Below are 20425 nucleotides of genomic sequence, written 5' to 3' on the forward strand. Positions count from 1 at the left end.
GCAGAGAGGCAGGCAGAGAGAGAGAGGAGGAAGCAGGCCCCTCGCTGAGCAGAGCCCGACATGGGGCTCAATCCCAGGACCCCGGGAACATGATCCGAGCCAAAGGCAGAGGCTTTAATCCACTGAGCCACCCAGGGACCCCACATATCTGTAATTTTTAAAATAAGTTTATCCAAACACTACTTAGGGAGAGTTAACATTTTCTCTTTCTCCATGGGAAAATGGAGCTTACTTTATTCTAGCGTGTTTTACTAACAAATAATGAGTTAAATTAAATGTGAATTATGAGCTGTCCCCAGGCAACACTGTTTACTGTTAGAATGTCCCCTGGTAGGTAAAATGTACTGGGACCAGGAAAACTGATTGGATTATAAACCTCCACTAGGAAGTTGAGATTTTGGCTTCCATGAGTGAGTCTCACTTCTAGAACGGCCTTGTTCTGCAGGAACTTGGAATCTCCTCACAGGCTCTCAGAAGATACCGGTTTCTATAAAGCAGTGGTTCTTGGAACACTGCATCAGAATCACATTAAGGGCTTTTTCTTTTTTTAAGATTTATTTATTTGAGAGTGTGTGTGAGCACAAGCAGGCAGAGGAGCCAAGGGAGAGGGAAAGCAGGACTCAATCCCAGGAACCTGAGATCATGACCTGAGCCGAAATCAGGAGTCAAACGCTTAACTGACTGAGCCACCCAGGCGCCCCCACATCAAGGGCTTTTTTAAAACACCAAGTGCGGGGTTCCACTCCTAGAACTTCCGATTCAACAGTCCTATGACAGCACAAGTTCCCAGTGACACTCATGCCAATGATCACATACTGGCATTCTAGACCATGAAATCCACCTGAGTCAAGATGATTTTTACTCATGAGGTCTTACTCACTTGTACCTACGCATTTTTCACAGCGGCTGGAAAATGGCTCCTGGCCTGTTACTACTTCTACTCATGACATGCCTGGGGCCACCACAATGTGGCTTCTGTCCTAAATCCTTCTATACAGCTAAGTGAACCTCGTGCCAAGTTATGGCCTACTGGGTCCTGGTAGTATGTATTCTAAGCCAAACCTAAGACCACAGTTACTGATCATGAAGCATGAGCATTATACTACTGAATCTACTTTTGCAGAAATTATCTAGTAGACTTTTACTATAATAATGTAATACTATAATAGAAAGCTAATAACAAAAGAAACAACAGTGTTATAAATCATCTCACCTGACTTAAACTGGAAGGGTGAGTATCAGTAAGTCTTGGTGACAGAAGGCCAGCCATAAGACATCGATTATAGCCATCAGGTATGAATTCACTGAGAGATGCTCCTGATTTCTTTAAAAACCTCAAAGTCTATAAAGATTGATGAATAAACATTAATACATAATTTCAAATAATCAAATTTAAGAATAAACTTATCATCTACTTTGTACTTAATATTCTGAATAAAGCTAAAAGACACTAAATAGAAATTTTAAGACTCCATTTTTACACTTCTTGCAAGGAAACGGGTTTACAAGTTCTTGAGCTAAACCAATGCATGCTAGTTAAAAGTAATATTACTGATGAAGATACTTTGGGGGGCATTCTGTCTTTGATGGGTAACCCTGTTACATTCTCCAATGCTGACAGCTGACAGACTTCGTGACAGGTCTTAATGAACACACACACACCCCACACACACACCCTGCAGTTTATTCTCCTGATCTAATGTCAGAGAGATCCAATATGAAGTATATGGCATTCAGGCACATTTAGCCGGTTATCAATTTCAAAATCTGTCATTTTGTGTTTTCCTGGAGAAGTCTTTTTCAACATCTAGTCATTGCCTGCTCTGCGCCAGACACTGTGCTAGGTATCTTCTTTGCATTACTTGCCTCATTCATAAGCTTCCTGAGAAGAAAGAGGAGAATGAAGAGTATGGATACAAAGAGATACGGCGAAGGCACTGACCTACTTCCGCTCTTTTCCTTATGGTTCAAGTAGCTAACATCCACACAACCCCAATACATCTTCTGGCACGCTGCCATCAGTAACTGATGCTACTAGTTGCTCATATCACAAACCTAGCAGAAGCTACCATTTAAGCTGAAACAACAGTTTATATAATTAACACTAAATAAAGTTTAAATCCATGATCTGACTTCAGTTCATTAAGATACTCTGTCCACATTGTTAGTTGTTACCTACCTCCTTTTGAAAGCCATTACAAGTTATATGAACAATTCCTGAGTTTAACAAACAAGTGGCATCTAAAAAAAAAGATGTAAAAAAAAAAATAAAATAAAATCTGCTTACGAATTATATCATAGACGGCATTAATACAACAAAATTTATCCTAACAGACTGTTAGGCAAGATATCAAATTACATATAATAAATTTTAAAATAACTTTTCCAAATATTTCCATTCTGACAAGATACCAAACTTAACATAAATAATACTTATCTTTTCTAGCGAATTCATAAGTCATAGTATCTTTATAAAATACCTAAGTATTAATTTTCTGGTGTACATATCAAACTAAATTTCCTAAGTTACCCATATATTAACTAACAGTAACGAGACATGAACAGGTAAGCACATATACCTGCATGCTACACACTACATAGATACCACACATACTATACAAATACATATTACACGTACAAACACCCACACAGATATACTTGTGCATGTTATTTTTCTCGAGGTAATGTTAAGGAAACACATACCAAAGTTGTAAATATTTGCGTTAAAAAACTGCTCGGGAGGTGGATATGAAGGGGGAATTCCTCTACTTAAGCTTCTCTCATTAACTAGTATATCCAAGATGTAATGCGGGTAAGTCTTGTTCACAACGGAATCCAGTGACCACAATGCAAAGTACGAGCAGTTATGCAGATATTCTCCTGCTCTAAAAGAAAATGTTACAAAATCATTAACTGACCAAGCTGCTACACACACAAATGTGAAAGAGAGAGAGTGCGAAGTCCTACCTTAACGAGTCCGGCATCTGTGCATGATACCAACGGTTTATGTCAAAAAGCCCCAAATACATAGAAGGCTTTCCTTGTCCATATATATTCACCTGCCAGGTAAAGACTGAAACACTAGTGTCAGGAGACAGAGCTAAAAGAAAAGAATATAATTTTTATAAATTGAATAAATAATCACAAACTAAAACTACCCCAAATAAAATTTCAGCAACATCTTGTCATAAATTAAGTTTTATCACGTCTGATATGTCAAAAAGCATTTCTATGGCGCATTCTGTAAGAAGGGTTTCATTCAGTATATCTTTACTGTCTCTCCATTTCAAGAAGATTTTACAAAAAAAATACTCATCAGGAAAGTTATAGTGCGGCTTGTTTTCACTTAACACTTTGGCAACTTTGAGGTATTGAAGGTAAAAGTAGGAATTTACTTGATTTATTTATTTTGATTCGTTATTTGATGGCATACTCTCCCAACAAGGGAACACAGAGAATATCAATACCAAAAATGGACGCCTTGAGGCACAGGGCTTGATTCTTTAGAGGATTCTAGTTGAGAAGGGCTGGTCCAGCTCTATGGGAAAGAGGGGATGACTAGTACCTGGATGATGGTTGCGGGGAATGGAAAGATAGGAACAAGGTAAGAGGCACCAAGGAGAGAAAAAGTAAACATCTGAGACACAACTAATGGGAAACCCAGAAAGAAGAGGGGAGTAGGGAATACAAGAGGGAGAGTCTGAAGAGCTGTGTTTTGGGCATGTTTAGTTGGACGTGAAGACTGGGCCACAAAAACCGACGTGGGACGAGCACAGAGGACACGCCCAGACGAAGGGCCTAACCATGAGGATGAGTCCCAGGAAGCACACACACAAGCACGGCTATAGGGAGCACGCCCAGAGCCGAACGAACCTCCACCGGCATCACATTTACTTCTCACAGCCACCCTTTGCAAAAGGTCCAACTGCGTTACTCCATTCAGATGGGGAAAGGGAGGCTCAGAAATGTTAAATAATTCATTAAAGGTCACAACTACTGACAGAGCTGAGATTTGAAGCCAAGAGGGATTCCAAAATCTATGCCATTTTGACCATGCAAAGGTTGTTTACCAGGAAGAAGGGATGATACTAAAAGGAAAGAGAAAGATTAAAGACAAGCAAGGTCTGTTTGCCAGAGGTCTCAAAAAATACGCAGAAGGAACCATTATTCACAGACTATTCATACTAGTCAAAACTAGAGACCATTCTTGTCTGTTTAAAGAGCTGGATTAAAATACAAGGGGGTCCCTCAAGCTACTGGACGCTTGAGTTCTGCACAGCAAGAATACCGACGGTCTCATACGGACCTAAAAGAAATTCCATAATCAATATTCCAATTTTTTAACTGCCAGGAGTATGAACTCTAAAAAAGCATAAATCTTCCATCAAGGTGGATGTCATAAATCTTCCATCAAGGTAACTATCAAAAGCAAGCATTCCACATGACATATAAGAGTGCTTTTAACCAACCTTCATTCATACCTTCCTCTCTGTCGCCATGATATCGATACTTCTCTATACTCTGGCATCCCAACAGTTTGGTATTACTAGTCTGTCCCCTCAAAGGAAACATGCCACCCGTGAGGTCCAGTGTGTATCTTTCTTCACAGTACTCTAACCCCTGAAACAGAAAATGCACACAAATCTCTATCTTCATAGAACTCTAAGCCAGAAGTCATTCAAAACTTAAATGTTCTCTGAATTTAAAGTTTTCACATGATACAAAGAAAACACAAAAAAGTTACAAAGAGAACAAATCACTTGAAAAGGCCTCTGAAATTTTATGTAGTATAAAACACAGATAAACTTAGTCTCTCGAAAATAATGACCAACAAACCTTCTAAAGCAGTTATCAAACGTGGGAACCTTCAGGTACTTGGGGCTGGAGTGTGAACTGGATTGACCATCACTATTCTGCACAAAGACACACGAGGCCAGCAAACCCGCTCCTCTGTTCAGAGTGACATTCTTGCTCTGGAACAACAGCCCCCCCCTTCTCCCCTCATCAATCTCTTTAAGAATCTAACAAAAGCCAGGGCGCCTGGGTAGCATAGTTGGGTGAGTGTCGGACTCTTGGTTTCGGCTTAGGTCATGGTCTCAGGGTCCTGGGATCAAGCCCCACATTGGGCTCTCCACTCAGCACAGAGTCTGCTTGGGAGTCTCCTTCTTCTCCCTGCCCCTCCCACTTGTGCATACATGCTCGCTCTCCCAAATAAATCAATCAATCTATGGAGGGAAAGAAAAGAACCTAAGAAAAACTATGAAACTTTCTTCCAGAAAAATGCATAATCATAAAAATGTCTCAGATAATTCATAGGCTTTATGGATTCTTTAAAGGCCATCCATACAACCTCAAACACCAGCTTAAGAAAGCCTGTTCTACAGAAAGGAAGTAGGGGCTGACCAGGTGGGTATTAGCAGCACGCCACTTTGTCTTCAAGAATTCAGCTGGAAAAATTTCAGTCACCTAAAAGACTAACACATTTATCCTTTTTATAAGTGGCAAGACAATTTTTTTAATTTAAAAAATTTGTATTTATTTATTTATTTAATATTTTTATTTTTAAGTGGGGCACGGGTAGCTTAGTCAGTTAAGCATCTGACTCTTGATTTTGGCTCAGATCATAATCTCAGGGTTGTGAGATCAAGCCCCACATTGTGCTCCATGCTGAACGTAGAGCCTGCTTAAGATTTTCTCTCTCCCTCTCCCTCTGCCCTCCGACCTACTTGCACTCTCTTTTTCCAAAAAAAACAAAAACAAACAAACAAAAAACAAACAAACAACAAAAGATTTTAAATAATGTCTAACCCAACATGGGGCTCAAACTCACAGCCCTGAGATCAAGGGTTGCATGCTCCACCAAATGAGCCAGTCGGGTGCCCCAAGACTGTTTATAAAGTCACCCCATGGCTTACTGCTTGCCATATTAGAGCAACAAAATGGAGCTCCTTTTCCTGGGTACCAATGAAGTCACGAATGAGTCTTGTCCAATCCCCTCAGTTTAGATGAAAATGGTATATGGGGAAGTTCAGAAGGCTAAGCTGACACAACTGCTCATCTTCTGATCCCTAATCTAACACTTCTACTACATTGTGAATACAGTATTAACTGGAATAGAAGGACTTTTCAATATGCTAATATCTTAAAACAAAGACTAAAATAGTCAAACAACAATAAAATGGTCAGAATGAACCCATATTCCCGGTACCATTTACCTCATACAAGACTTGTCCTGATGCCAAACACTTTCTATCACCAAAGGCCAGCTGAAGTAGATGTAAACTCAACACATCCCCTTCACTGAAAGAAACAGAAATGAGCTGAGAAGAAACACTCAAGATCCTACTGATATATCAAGCAGCTCTTACTGCCCAGTATACAATACTGAGTGCACACGACAAAACTAAGGTCAATGTAAAGGAATTCCAGGGATTTGGCTGTTTTCACAAAATGCAGTCCTTTGAAACAATAACTGATTTTTATTTTTAACAGATTCTAACTTGCTTAAGCCGATGTCATTTGTACACTTTAGGTGGGCCCGTATGCAGCAGAGCCTACAGTGGTTTACCCAACACTGCTTCGCCCCATCTTCAACAGGTGTGCTCTGAGCTTGGCGCAACAAGCCCCCATTCTGGCCAAAAGGATGCACACCAAATTATCCCACGGCAACTACAGAAAACCATCCTGAGGGGACTGCATGTCCTTTGCTCCTTCTTCCTGGTCTCTTCCGCCATCTCGTGAGGCTTCTACCTAAAATGAAGATCTGCCTAGGGCCACAGGATGAGGGTTACACAGTATGAATATATGGCCAAGATCCCTAATCAACTCCTCTCTGCTCAAGGACAGCGTTCATTAGGTATTAAGAGCACAGAATGAATGTGAATTCTTATTCTTTCTGGCAGATCTTTCTTAGTACACATATTCTTCTTGATCTCCAGGATACCACAAGATCTTCATGTTCCTCAGACTACACGACCCGCAGTCCTCTGCTGGCTGTTCTACCCTCTCCTTCTCCACCATCAATTATCTCCATGTGCAGGATTCCCAGATTTCTTCTCTAGCTAGTCTAACTCTGGCCTAGTGGTTCCCTATCTTGGTTGCTTATTGTTAGCATCACCAAAGGAGCATTGAAAAAATACTAATGCTCAGACCCTACCACCAGAAATTGATTTAACTGGCCTGGTCTAGTCAGGCCGAACTCATATACTTACCTTATCCCGGCCTCCATGGCCCTATATAAACTAGTTCCACTCTTCTGACTTCATCTACGACCAGTCTGCATTCTACCCTTTACCACTCTTCTAGCTTTCCTTGAGATATTTTTCTAAGTCCTTTGAATTCTTTCTCCCAGATATCCCCATTGCTTTGCTACCTACTCGCCCCAACTGACTTTATTCAAATCTCCCCAACTAAACTATCTAAAAGAACAGTTCCCTTTACTACATAGTCTATATCTCCTCTCCCAGCTTTATTTTTCTGTATTTAACATCACTACCTGAAATTATATGAAATGTGCACTAGTATATTTATGAAATATACTTGCTGAAAGAGAACATCTAGAAGAACAGAAATTTATTGGCATTATGCAGCGCTCCATTCTCCACAACAATCATTAGTACATATAAACACTCAATTAGTGTGTGGAATGAATAAACACATGGTTGTGAAACAAAGAATAACCTCTAAAAGACCAAATATTAAACAGGATAAACCGCAGACAGCAATAAAGGGAAAAGCAGTCAGTTTTTTCATCTACTTTCTTATATTATAAAATTAATGTGCCTTGACTGATGAATCACTGACCTCTACCTCTGAAACAATACATGTTAATTAACTGAATTTAAATAAAAATAAATTTAAAAATTAATGTGGTTTTTATTATAATTGATGAGCACTATGGCAATAATTTAAAATCTATACCTATGTAATTCTGTGGTGGTTTAATCAGTCTACAGTGATTCTTTTTGTTCTTTTTAAAATTTTGTTTAAATAATCACTCTGATGGGGAAAAAGAAGGATGACATCACCTTCTAAGTTAGACTTCTAATCTGAGCTTGTATTGTTTTCATCTACTTATAATACCAATATCATCTATATATACCAATACCAATACCATCTACATATACACACACACATACCCCAACATGTGTATAAGTATTACTTATATATGTGTTATTTACATGTGTATAAATATTATTTATACATGTATACACATATTATTTGTATAGATGTACATATATTTTATTATGTATTGCTCATATACATATGTAAACAAACACAAATAATCTTATATATAATTTCAGGGAGCTCACAGACCATTCTAGGTCTACCCACAGACCACAGGTGAGGAACTCTGCCTTAAATCATGTTACAGTCACATACCGATATATATCACAGCCTTCATCAGATTCTCAAAGAGGCCCACGACAAACTAACTGAAGGGCCCAAATCAAAGACTGGAAGCCCACAAAAATACCAATCTCAAAAGTACATCACATCAATAATAGTGACAAACACAAAGTAAACCATGTAGGAATAAATAACCCAACTTACCAATTAAATTGACCTTGTCCTATTAAAAGAATATTATATACAGTACTACTAAGTGGTTTAAAAGTCATTAGAGAATTGTTCCTATGGGTTACTTACTGGGTATGTTGTGAATAAGAGAAGTAAACCTTGGGCATCACCGTAAGAGAAACAGAGAACAGTATATACTGCCCATATTTTAATCTATGATTCGTTTGTACTTCAAACACAAATACACTTGACTCTAGAGCAACACAAGTTTCAACTGTGTGGGTCCATTTGTATGCAGATTTTTTTTCAATAAATACAAACGGGAAATTTTTTGGAGATTTGTGACAATTTGAGAAAACCTGCAGATGAACTGCACAGTACAGATATACTGAAAACAATAAGCCAAAAGGCAATACTATAAAATATAGTTATGTAATATATTTAACACATAAAATATGTGCTAATTGCTGATGTTTATTGGTAGGGCTTCAGTCAACAGCAGGCTATCAGTAGCTAAATTTGGGAGGCAGGATGGATGTCTAAAGTTAAACGTGGATTTCTGACAGCACAGGGGGATTGGAGCCCCAGCTCCCACCCTGTTCAAGAATCAGCTGTAGAGAGCTCTGAAAACTACCTCAAAAAAGAAAGAAGAGAAGTGTATACAATTCACAGGAATTTTACAAAAGAAAATCAGGAACACAGAATGTTCAGATAAGCTTCATGGTTATAAGAACAGAGTGGGCATCACTTACAGAGAACACTACAAGAATGAAGAGTGGCATGATAAAAAAAAAGGCAGTCTTATTCGCCAAAATAAGAGGAAAGCACTCTAGAATTTAGTGTGCAAAATTCAGAAAAAAATACAAAACCCACATAAAGAATAAAAAAATCAATAGAACTTATCCTAAGAGACAATTCTAGGAGGAAAAATGAGCAGAATATCACAACTGTCTCGATAAAAGTCCCTTCACATTGCCCACCATCCAGAGCCCTCAGAGGGCACATCCCTCCAGCTGCTGCTGTCCCCCACTACACTCAGATGAAAGGAAATATGGGTTTGACTTAAGAAGGGGTAGCCCAACAGTGGGCTCTGTATCTTCATTTCATTATGTTTCCAGGAATGACAAATTTCAAAGTGGCAAATAATTTCATTTCCTGACTTACTACAGAGAAAATCAAGGCCAAACCACCAAGTAGAGACATGGAACACAAAATCCAGGGACGCCTGGATGGCTCAGCCAGTTAAGCGTCTGCTTTCGGCTCAGGTCATGATCCCAGGGTCCTGGGATCATGTCCCACATCAAGTTCCTTGCTTGGTGGGGAGCCTGCTTCTCCCTCTACCTGTTGCTCCTCTACATGTGCTCTTTCTCTCTCTCTCTCACACATACACACAAATAAATAAATAAATAAAATCTTTAAAAAAAAAAAAAAAGACACACACACACCAAAAAAACCAAACTGACCATAACTCAGGTACCTCAAGCCCACAGTAGGAAGGACTTGGGAAGAAAAGTACCGGGAACTGCACATTATCACCATCATGGCATTTATACCACAAGCTCAACTGTTTCACTCATCAGCTAAGAAAGAACAAAACACCAAAGAAAAATAACACAAAATCAATACTTACACTACTCTAGTTGAACAAACTTAATGGGTTAGAATTCAGTTGAAAGATTTTTCACTAGCTATAATTGGGACAAAATTAAACGTTATGACAGAAAAATTAACCAAGTTAATGCTAAGAATATACTGAAAAAGGCAAACAGGCGGACCAGGGAACAGAGTGGGGGTAAATAAAAATGAGAGAGACATACACAACAAAGAGAAGAAAGGAAATCTTAGGAGTGCAAGAACACAGAAGGCCATAAAAATTGTCTAAGGTGGTAAGAGGCTGCCCACTCACCTGTACTGGCTTACTCCAAAAGAGCATTTAAGCAAGTCAAACAAGTACCATTTTTCTCACTGATATCCCAGAATTTACTCAACCATGTAGAAACATTTAACTTTCAAAATCCTTTCAACTACCACTTGCTAATTCACTGAATTACGCGGTTTTCGCTTAAAAAAAAAAAAGTATACTACAAGGCTTTTCCCCCCAAAAATGAAATGTGGCCTCATCTTTGACAAGTATTTTTTTTTTAAAGATTTTATTTATTTATTTGACAGAGAGATCACAGTAGGAGAGAGGAAGGGAAGAGATCACAGAAAGAGGAAGGGAAGCAGGCCCCATGCTGAGCAGAGAGCCCGATGTGGGACTCGATCCCAGGACCCTGAGATCATGACCCGAGCCAAAGGCAGCGGCTTAACCACCTGAGCCACCCAGGCGCCCCTTGACAAGTATTTTTAAAAAACACACGTGTCACACTGACCTATCTTGTGTCGACTGAACAGCCCACAAGTAACAGCAATTACGTGGATCGTTCTCAGGTTCTTGAAAAGTGACGGCATACACGGGAACTCTGCCACCCTCCAGCTGCGTGTAGTATCTACAACAGGCACAAGAAGTAGCACAGTTCATACTTTTAAGTTATATTTTCATGCAGAAAGAATAAGGGGTCTCGTGTGAGAATCGCCTGATCGTAACATACACAGGGAGGCAAGACAATTGACACGGCCTTGGGAAGGGCCAAAACTACTAACGTGCCCCCCACACACACACGTGTGCAAACCAGCCCCTCCTGTCAGGTGAGGGTCGGCCACTGTGGACTGCTACCAGCAAGAGACCCCCTACAAAAGACGAACACGGACACAACACTCTCATCTCAGCTCCCTGCACTTAGGTTTCCCCATCACGACACCCCAGTGAGTGAGAATCCAAAGAGTTCCCACAAACCACATAGAAAAAAGCAGTTAGCCAAGAGATGACAGCGCCAGGGGAAAGACTACAGAAACCAGGTTCCCTGGGCATTCACGTAGCAGCAGTTCAAAGACAAGAGCTGGTAAAAGGTTCTCAAGCAAAGAGAGGTAGGGTGGACTCGCCCCATGGAGCTACTAGGGACTGGCACTGCCGCTTCAGCCTGGTACTTAGCCATAAATAAACAAAGTCAGTCAGTCAGTAAATAAATAAATAAACAAAGAAATAAATAAATAAATACAGCATGCCTTGGGGGGAAAAATGAATATTAAACTGACAACTTACAAGAAAAACAGGCATCTACTGAACTCTTCAAAGAGATCAAAAGTTTATAATGCTGAGCTGCTACCTCCCTCAATTAAGGGTCACTTCTGTAGCCATTTTTTAAAGATTTTTTATTTAAGAAAAAAAAAAAAAAAGAAGAAGAGGGGCACCTGTCTGGCTCAGTTGGAAGAGCATGCAACTTCTGATCTTGGAGTCCTGAGTTAGAACCTCATCTGGAGTGTAGAGATCACTTAGATAAATAAAACTAAAAAAAAAAAATCTTATTTTTAACCATACCCTTTTCTCTTTATGCTAATTTTAAAATAGTAATAATTGAGGAGGACATTGGGAGTTGGAGAGAAGTGAGTTGGGGAAAATCAGAGAGGGACAAGTCATGAGAGACTGTGGACTCTGAGAAACAAAAATGAGGGTTCTGGAGGGGTGCGGGGTTGGACATTGTGAGAGCCTGGTGATGGATGTTAAGGAGGGCACATATTGCATAGAGGGAGCGCTGGGTGTGATGCATAAACAATGAATCTTGGAACACTAAAAAAATAAAATTAAATTTAAAAAACAAAACAAAACAAAGTTATATTCCGAAAGAAACTACCAATAATCAAGTAAGAGAAGAAGCTGTACTTACTCTCTTTTCATGCTTTTCATATTCCAAAGAGCTAGATAGCCATCAGAGAAGCCCACAGCGAGCTGGTTCGTCCTGCTGATGTAGCGCAGGGCTGACACAGGGGTGCCCGATGGGCTCACCAGCTGGAAGCACAGGTGGCGGCCCTCACGCATCACGGTCTCCCTGATGTGCGGCACTTCGGCTGGGATGCCGGTTACAACTTCAAGGTCTAGAAAAACAAGACAAGTAAGATTAACAGATCACAACAACCATAAAAGCAAACATTTTAGCCACTATTCAAGCTGCAACTGAGGACTACTGTGGTCAATTAAAATTAGTGATAACAAAGCACACTGAACTATAAAACAGCCAACCATGCCTAGTTAAATGCTCTAATTTTCAAAATACATTTAACTGTGTGATTTTTTAAAAAAAACCTCATGGTACATCTCAAATATTATCTGAAGTACACTTTTTTTTAAAAAAGATTACACAATTTCCTTAATAATCATAAACAAAGCTGACTGGGTTTTCTTTAAAAAAAAAAAGCTGATGATTTCTTTATTCAAATTTAGAACTAAGAACCTAAATATTCCCCTTGGAGAAATGGCCAGTCCCCGTCTGGGGCAGAAAATACTAAGATGAGCCTAGTACATCGTGTGCCAAAAATCTAGGAAACTATCAACATCTAAAGGGGATTTGTCAGACTACATGAAGGTGTTCTCATAAGTTTAAAAAATTTTTTTCTTTTGAACATCAATAAACAATAATGAATGTAAAAGTACACATGAAGTACACAAAACCTCCTGAGTTCCTGTCCTCACCAACAAAAGATCTTACTGAACCATTTTAAGTAACCGTGTACCAGCTCCTTACCCCGAAAATTACTACTTAAAGAAATAGTAAGCATTTATCCTGCCTCTTCCAAACAAACTGTATCTCAGGGTAAACAGCCCTAGTTAATGAGAAAATTCTTTAGATTAAGAGAATTTCAAAATCATTTTTATATCCGCTACTGAATCAAAAGATTTAGGTAACGATCTCGATGGATGAAACAATTTAAATAGGGTTTTTCAAGCTTGGCTCCACAGACCCTCTGGGTCAGATAAATTTTTGCTGGGGGGAATGGTCCTATGCACTACATAATAGTGAACTGCAGCCCTGGCCGGTCTATTAGATGCCAGAAGCACCATCTCCCTCCAGGAGCAACAACCAAAAACGTCCCCAGGATATTATCCCCTACAGGGCAAACATCAGCCCTGGTTGAGAATAGCTGGTACAAAGGCAGACGGGAAACTTTAACAAGGAAGGTTCGTGGTGTCATTGTTTGGACCCACTGATCACTAAAGGTGAAACAAGACACCACATGCCTCTCAATGTGATACAGCAGGAAATATCCAGCACTTCTGGAAGTGTCCCTGCCAGATGTCACATCTGAACCTAATCAGAGCTAACTTTCATTTGCAAAAAATACAAAATATAAGTGACACCACAGGAAAACACTCCACTAATTCCAAAATGTGGGGCATTCTATCAATAAACTAACTTCTTCAGCAAGTCAGAAGAACTAAAAATAAATAGGAAAGGAGGGGACAGAGGGAGGTCCGCTCCACCTTCAGGGAGACAGGGACATAACTCAAGTGTCATGTGTGGACCTTGTTCAGATCGAGATTCAAACAATACCAATGCAGAAAGATGCTCTAGAGCCAATCACAGCCATCTGATTACAGACCCATTTTGGACTACACCAAGAAGTTATTATTAATATAGTTAGGGCTGATCATGGCATTACGATTACATGGTAGCACAGCCAATATTTGCTTTAAATTAATGCAGAGGCAAAAGGGTGACGAGGGATAAGAAAGAGAAAAGATGCACATATGGTAAATTCTGAAAACCAAACTACAACTTGAAACTGAAAACTAAACTTGAATTTAGATGATGGGTATGTGGGAGTTCTAATATATATATTCTGTCTACTTGAAGATCTCTGAAATCTTCAATTAAAAGGAAAAATACTCAGACCCATATAGTGATATAACCACATACAAGGGCAGATTCCCTCAATGCTGTTATGAAGAGGGGGAAAATCATATATTGTACTTGATCCCTCTCCTAATCCCTCTGCTTCTGATAAAAAGCAAGGATTAAACTCTGCCAAAATAAATATTTCATACAATGGAATACTGTACACTTGTTCAAGAGAGTAAGGTAGACTATCTGTATTGATGTGGGAAGATGTACAATACTACCAAGTTTGGAAAAGTATAAAACAGTATAGTATGATAAATATCGGGAATTTCATTAAATAAAAAAAAGATTTATTAGAGAGAGAGGGAGAGAGCACATTCGTGCACAGGGGAAGGTCAGAGAGCAGAGAAGGAAACTCCCCACTGAGTAAGGGGCCCGATTCAGGACTTGAGCTGATTAGGGACTTGAGCCGAAGGCAGATGCTTAATTGAGTGAGACGCCCAGGTGCCCCAAAACTTCATTTTCTGTGTTATGTGTATTACAGTGAAGTGCAAAGAATTGTAATCATAAATTACTATCATAAAAACTTCTGCATTAAACCCCAATTTTTTATTCAACAGCTCTGTAAATCTTATACCTGAGAAATGATTCTGATCTCTGATCACAATCCAAAGAGTTCCATTATAAAATCATCCTTGTGATGAATTCAACTATTGATTGTTGACCTCTGATTTTATAAAGGATGTTTTAACTCCACTATTTTGATCTGAAGAGTTTTAATTATGAATACAAGCATTTTTAATTAGCCTTACATCTAGAATGATATTATCTAAAAACTCTGAAACAAAACTTCATCAAGACTACTGAAGTCCTCAAAAAAAAAAAAAAAAAAAAAGACTACTGAAGTCCTCTATCAATTTTCCATAAAGAGAATTTCAAGCATTTTTTAAAAAAGATTTTATTTATTTATTTGACAGACAGAGATCACAAGTAGGCAGAGAGGCAGGCAGAGAGAGAGGGGGGAAGCAGGCTCCCTGCTGAGCAGAGAGCCCAATGCAGGACTCAATCCCAGGACCCTGAGATCATTATCTGAGCCAAAGGCAGAGGCTTAACCCACTTATTTCTGCCAAGTTTTTTTTCAAGTCGCATTTTACAGATTTAAAATTTTGCTCAGATCTGACTTGGTTCTTGAGTTTTTGGTAAAAATACAATTTTTACTACTTGCAGTTTTAAACAGTTTTACTATGCACTGACAATTTTTATGAGTTATGCTCATTATAAACTGGGATAAAATAATGATCATTTCTTTCTTAGCTGATCTACAGAGGAACAGCTCTGCCCTAATATTACAGTATTGCTTTAACTATCAAGACGGTCTTCAAGATCAAATGGTCCTTTCCTGAAACATTGTAACACATACACTTTCTAAGATTTTTAGGTTAGGGGCGCCTGAGTGGCTCAGTAGGTTAAAGCTTCTGTCTTCACCTCAGGTCATGATCTCAGGGTTCTGGGATCAAGCCCTGCATCTGGCTCTCTGCTCAGATGTTTTTAAAAAAGATGTTTTAAAAACAAACAAACAAACCAATCCGCTGCATCAGAATATTCAGATGCTCAGTTTTGGGTTTTGAACAATTACCTGAGGCTTCTAACTCATTCTGACTGCATGACATGTCATCCAGACACAGGTCAACAAGAAGAATCTGCCCAACATCGGTCACCACTGCGGCCACGCCAAAAAGCCATCGCAGGCTTGGGTGCAAATGCTGAGTGCTGGCACTGGCTCCTCCATGACTAATTATGGGTTCAATTGCTGTCACCTAGAAAAGCAGAATAAAGCATTTGTTTTTCTTATACAAAGTGAGAAAATACAATTAAAAAACTCAACAAACAAATTGGAAGTTAAAGCAGATTTTTAGTTATCGTGGATTTAAACATTTTCTATTAGAGAATTATAAATTTGCATTTGATACCTGTAAATCTGAATAACACTATGAAATCTTCAGATAAAATAGAAATGACACCGTTATTTCAATGTAAAACAAATCATGCAGTTGGAATAATAACGGTGTTTACTCCAAGTTTACTGTATGCCAGGCCTTGCACTAATTGGTTCACTAACATTCATCATAACCCTGGATACTGGATCACATATAATTCTACCTGTTCAAAGATGAAACCATGCTGAAACTTAGAAAGTTTAGCTGGGGTTATTCAAGTCACACAGACATTAAGTGTAAAACTCAAACTTAGATTTTTTCTCTTCAAAGCTCTCAACCAGGGGCACCTGGGTGGCTCAGTGGTTTGGGCTGCTGCCTTTGGCTCGGGTCATGATCTCAGGGTCCTGGGATCGAGCCCCGCATCGGGCTCCCTGCTCCGCAGGAAGCCTGCTTCCCCCTCTCTCTCTCTGCCTGCCTCTCTGCCTACTTGTGATCTCTGTCTGTCAAATAAATAAATAAAATCTTTAAAAAAAAAAAAAAAAAAGACAAAGCTCTCAACCAACTACTCCATAATCAGATAGCCTCTTTTCCTGAGGAAGAGTAAAAATAAATCATTCAAGAAAAATTTACTGTTTACTCTTTAAAACAAAAGTCCTGTTTATGCCTTGAAGCCTGAAGAGGTCTAACCTTCTTTAAAAGGGCCATATAATAATGGACTTCACACTAAGCTTTGGCAGTGACTGGATCACTGACATTTAACAAGAACTTTAGTTATTTTTAATAAGTCATACTGTAGCTACATTATAAAACTATGTTTTTACCTTTCCTCTCATGTGTCAAATCTTAAATGTCTATACCTAATAAACAGTCTATTTTATACTCAGCTTTCCTTCTGTTTCCTATTAGTTCACAATTAGGTATGATATCTGATAATTAAGTACTTAGTGAATTCTACTATGATACTGATGAGTCCTAGAAAGAAAAGAGGAAATTAATTATCAATGGTTTATGCATTAATATAGAAGTTTGTTTCAGGCTGTAATTTATTTTTATTTACTTTTTTCAGGCTGTAATTTATTATCACAGACAAAAGCCTGACTCTGTCTAGAATTCATTGGTACACAAAACATTCTACAGTGTTTCTAATTCTGAAAGCTGTAATTTTATGGACTGTCTTCCTTTTCCAAATTATGGCAATAATGTCTATAAATAATAGAGCACAGTCTCTTCAATTCCCTCAGATAGGGGTTAAGAAATCTATCTCAGTTTGTATTCCCCACACAAATACTCTATGATTAACTGATAATGGTACTTTAATTAATTTTAATGTAAGGCAGTTAAAAGCAAACAACTTTAAAAGGAAATATTCTGCCCTAGCCAAAAGACAACTAGTCAACCAAACTTCTATGGAAGGTTATCTATCACTACTCTTCCAATGCTTCCTTTCTCCTTCCTCTTTCATGGGATGCCGACTATCCACACAACTGAGCAACCAAGAACTTATTTAAAACTCTTTTGTTTTGAGGCACCTGGGGGCTCAGTCAGTAAAGTGTCTGCCTTCAGCTCAAGTCATGGTCCCAGGGTCCTGGGAAGGAGCACCATGTCAAGCTCCCTGCTCAGCGAGGGAGTCTGCTTCTCCCTCTCCCTCTGCCCCTCCCTCCTGTTCATGCGCATGTATACACTCCATTTAAAAAATCTTTAAAAAATAAATAAAAACTCTTGTTCCTTCTCAGTTACTCTTAACCAAATGATCAACAGGTCCTATCCATGTCACCTTCTGAATATATTCTGAATCTGCCCCATCCTCATTTGCCTGGTTCAGCTCACCATTATTATCTGCCTGAACTACTCCAATCCAAAGAGCTTCTTACACTAGAGTTCTGCTTTAAACTTAAAATGTCTTCACCAGAGAGTTCAGGCAGATGCCACAAACTACAAACAAGGTCATTTACTATCTCAACGCTCGGCACTTCTAGACCCTGCCTCCGATTTCCCCTCTCCCGCAGCCATTCCAAATAAGCTCAGTTCCCAAATGTTCCATATACTGTGACTTTTTACATGCTGGTCTCATTGCCTGAAACGTCCAACCTCTATGAGTAGAAATTACCTATCTGTTTCCATGTTCCATGTGCTTGAGTTTATCAAAATACTTATTATAGGGGCGCCTGGGTGGCTCAGTGGGTTAAGCCTCTGCCTTCGGCTTGGGTCATGATCTCAGGGTCCTGGAATCCAGCCCTGCATCGGGCTCTCTGCTCAGCAGGAAGCTTGCTTCTCTTCCTCTCTCTCTCTCTCTGCCTGCCTCTCTGCCTACTTGGGATCTCTGTCAAATAAATAAATAAAATCTTTAAAAAATATATATTAAAAAAAAAATACTTATTATATTTATGCTGTAAACTTCTGACTTGTCTTCTCCCAACTAGATTATCAGCTTTTTCAACAGTGTGGACCAAGTTCTACGTCTCTACTCATCTCCAAAATTTAGCACACAGCTTGATCTACACTAAGCACTCAATAAACTGCTAAATTAATTCTACCCTTAACATCTACACTAGCAAGTACATATAAGATAACCAGGCTATAAACCACTTCAGATCGCTATATTTGCCCACTGAGTCTGTTTTCCCAAACTGCAAAACCATAGTATTCTGACATTTATCTCTTAACTTTAAAAAAATGCTCTTCTATGACTACAATATAACATTTATATGAATGCATGTATTTGTTTATATGTTATATATTATTTATGTATGGTTTATATATTATCCATATTGTATAGTGTTTATATGCTATTAAATATTTGTTACATTTTTTTTTTCCACACTATGTACAGAGAGAATTCTACTCTTACATCATTTTGCATTTATACGTCTGTGTACATTTGGTAAGGGCACATACTTTTTCTTAGCATATGGAAGAGCAGGAATAAACCTACTGAAGAAACAACCTGAATTCAAAGTACTTCTATACTTACTACTGGTTAAGATGTTTGGCATATGGAAGGCATACATATATTAGAATTAATAAATTATAAATAAATCCACTATTTAAATATCATTCAAATCTTAAACAAGGAAGACCTATCTTCCACAGTGCTCCAAGGCTACAGTTTCAAATTAAAAAAGACAAAACAAAAAATGCCATACTAATGAACATAATATTCTAATATAAACTTTCAGTGTCCTCGAAAAACACAACCGAGGATAACAAGACTCGGATGATACTTTTTAGAGAAAAGAATGTTAGAACCCTTGATGTCATCCCTACTTTCACTCTGCAATTTTCTAACCAAGAATAAGAAAGTTCTATTTTAAGTGTTATGTTCTTTTGATAATATACTATCTTGAACCTCTTTCGATCTTAAACTTCTAATGAAAACGAACACACTGTCATAGAAGTAAACAAATTATAAATGTACAGCTCAGTGAACAGTCACGAAGTGAACACACCTGTGTTCCCAGCAGGAGCGCAGCTCAGAAAGCAGAAGCTCACAGACCTTAACCAGTACCTACCCTTCCAGGGAGAACAACTGCTTTAACCACTCTGGACACGCCAAGGTCATAAAGACAGAGAACACTCCCTTCGGCTTCTTCCAATCCAATTAACAATCCAACTCTCTTCTGCCAAGAGAATTCCTTCAGAGCCAGGATCACAGGCGGCTGTTGACTCACTGCACTGAATCTGTAGGCAGACAGCCGCTCTCCTGTGAGCGAGTGCACTACCTCCAGATGCTGACCACACGCCAGGCAAGCAAGTCCTCTCCTCCCTAGAAGGAAGGGGAAAAAAATGTTGCTTATTTTAATACCGTATGTACATCACCTAACTAAACAGCAGTTAGATCTTCTACATATATAATACACAGCTCATCACAGATATAACTTTATCATCTCCAAAGTGAAATCTATTTATAGAACAGAGTGGTCCCAATTAGTGAAATATATTGAATATCTATTACCTCAATAATAAAGCAGCCATTCAGTAAAGGTACCATGCCATGTGGTGCCTTTATACATGCTATAAACAGATTATCTCATTTATTCCTTGTCACACCTCATCAGAGATAAGTTTAGTTAAACTTTCTTTCTTTTTTTTTTTTAAAGATTTTATTTATTTATTTGACAGACAGAGATCACAAGTAGGCAAAGAGGCAGGCAGAGAGAGAGGAAGGGAAGCAGACTCGCTGCCAAGCAGAGAGCCCGATGCGGGGCTCGAACCCAGGACCCTGGGATCATGACCTGAGCTGAAGGCAGATGCTTA

General features: G+C 38.9%; 1 protein-coding gene across 7 annotated transcripts in view; it reads right to left on the reverse strand.

The window, feature by feature from the left end:
* Positions 1-20425, reverse strand: part of AHCTF1 (AT-hook containing transcription factor 1) — an 82310-nt gene that overhangs the window by 45477 nt on the left and 16408 nt on the right. For 6 of the 7 annotated variants that reach the window (XM_059412575.1, XM_059412573.1, XM_059412578.1 and 3 more), the window contains 10 exons: positions 19681-19934; positions 15871-16051; positions 12285-12492; positions 10893-11009; positions 6216-6300; positions 4470-4620; positions 2968-3100; positions 2704-2885; positions 2180-2241; positions 1214-1342 (listed from right to left, as the gene is read on the reverse strand). In XM_059412575.1, coding sequence (XP_059268558.1) covers positions 1214-1342; positions 2180-2241; positions 2704-2885; positions 2968-3100; positions 4470-4620; positions 6216-6300; positions 10893-11009; positions 12285-12492; positions 15871-16051; positions 19681-19934 — 1502 coding nt within the window. The remainder of the gene's footprint in view (positions 1-1213; positions 1343-2179; positions 2242-2703; positions 2886-2967; positions 3101-4469; positions 4621-6215; positions 6301-10892; positions 11010-12284; positions 12493-15870; positions 16052-19680; positions 19935-20425) is intronic. The other variant, XM_059412574.1, reaches the window with a different exon arrangement.

Source organism: Mustela nigripes, chromosome 10 (assembly GCF_022355385.1).
Source record: "Mustela nigripes isolate SB6536 chromosome 10, MUSNIG.SB6536, whole genome shotgun sequence".
Taxonomy (NCBI): Eukaryota; Metazoa; Chordata; class Mammalia; order Carnivora; family Mustelidae; genus Mustela; species Mustela nigripes.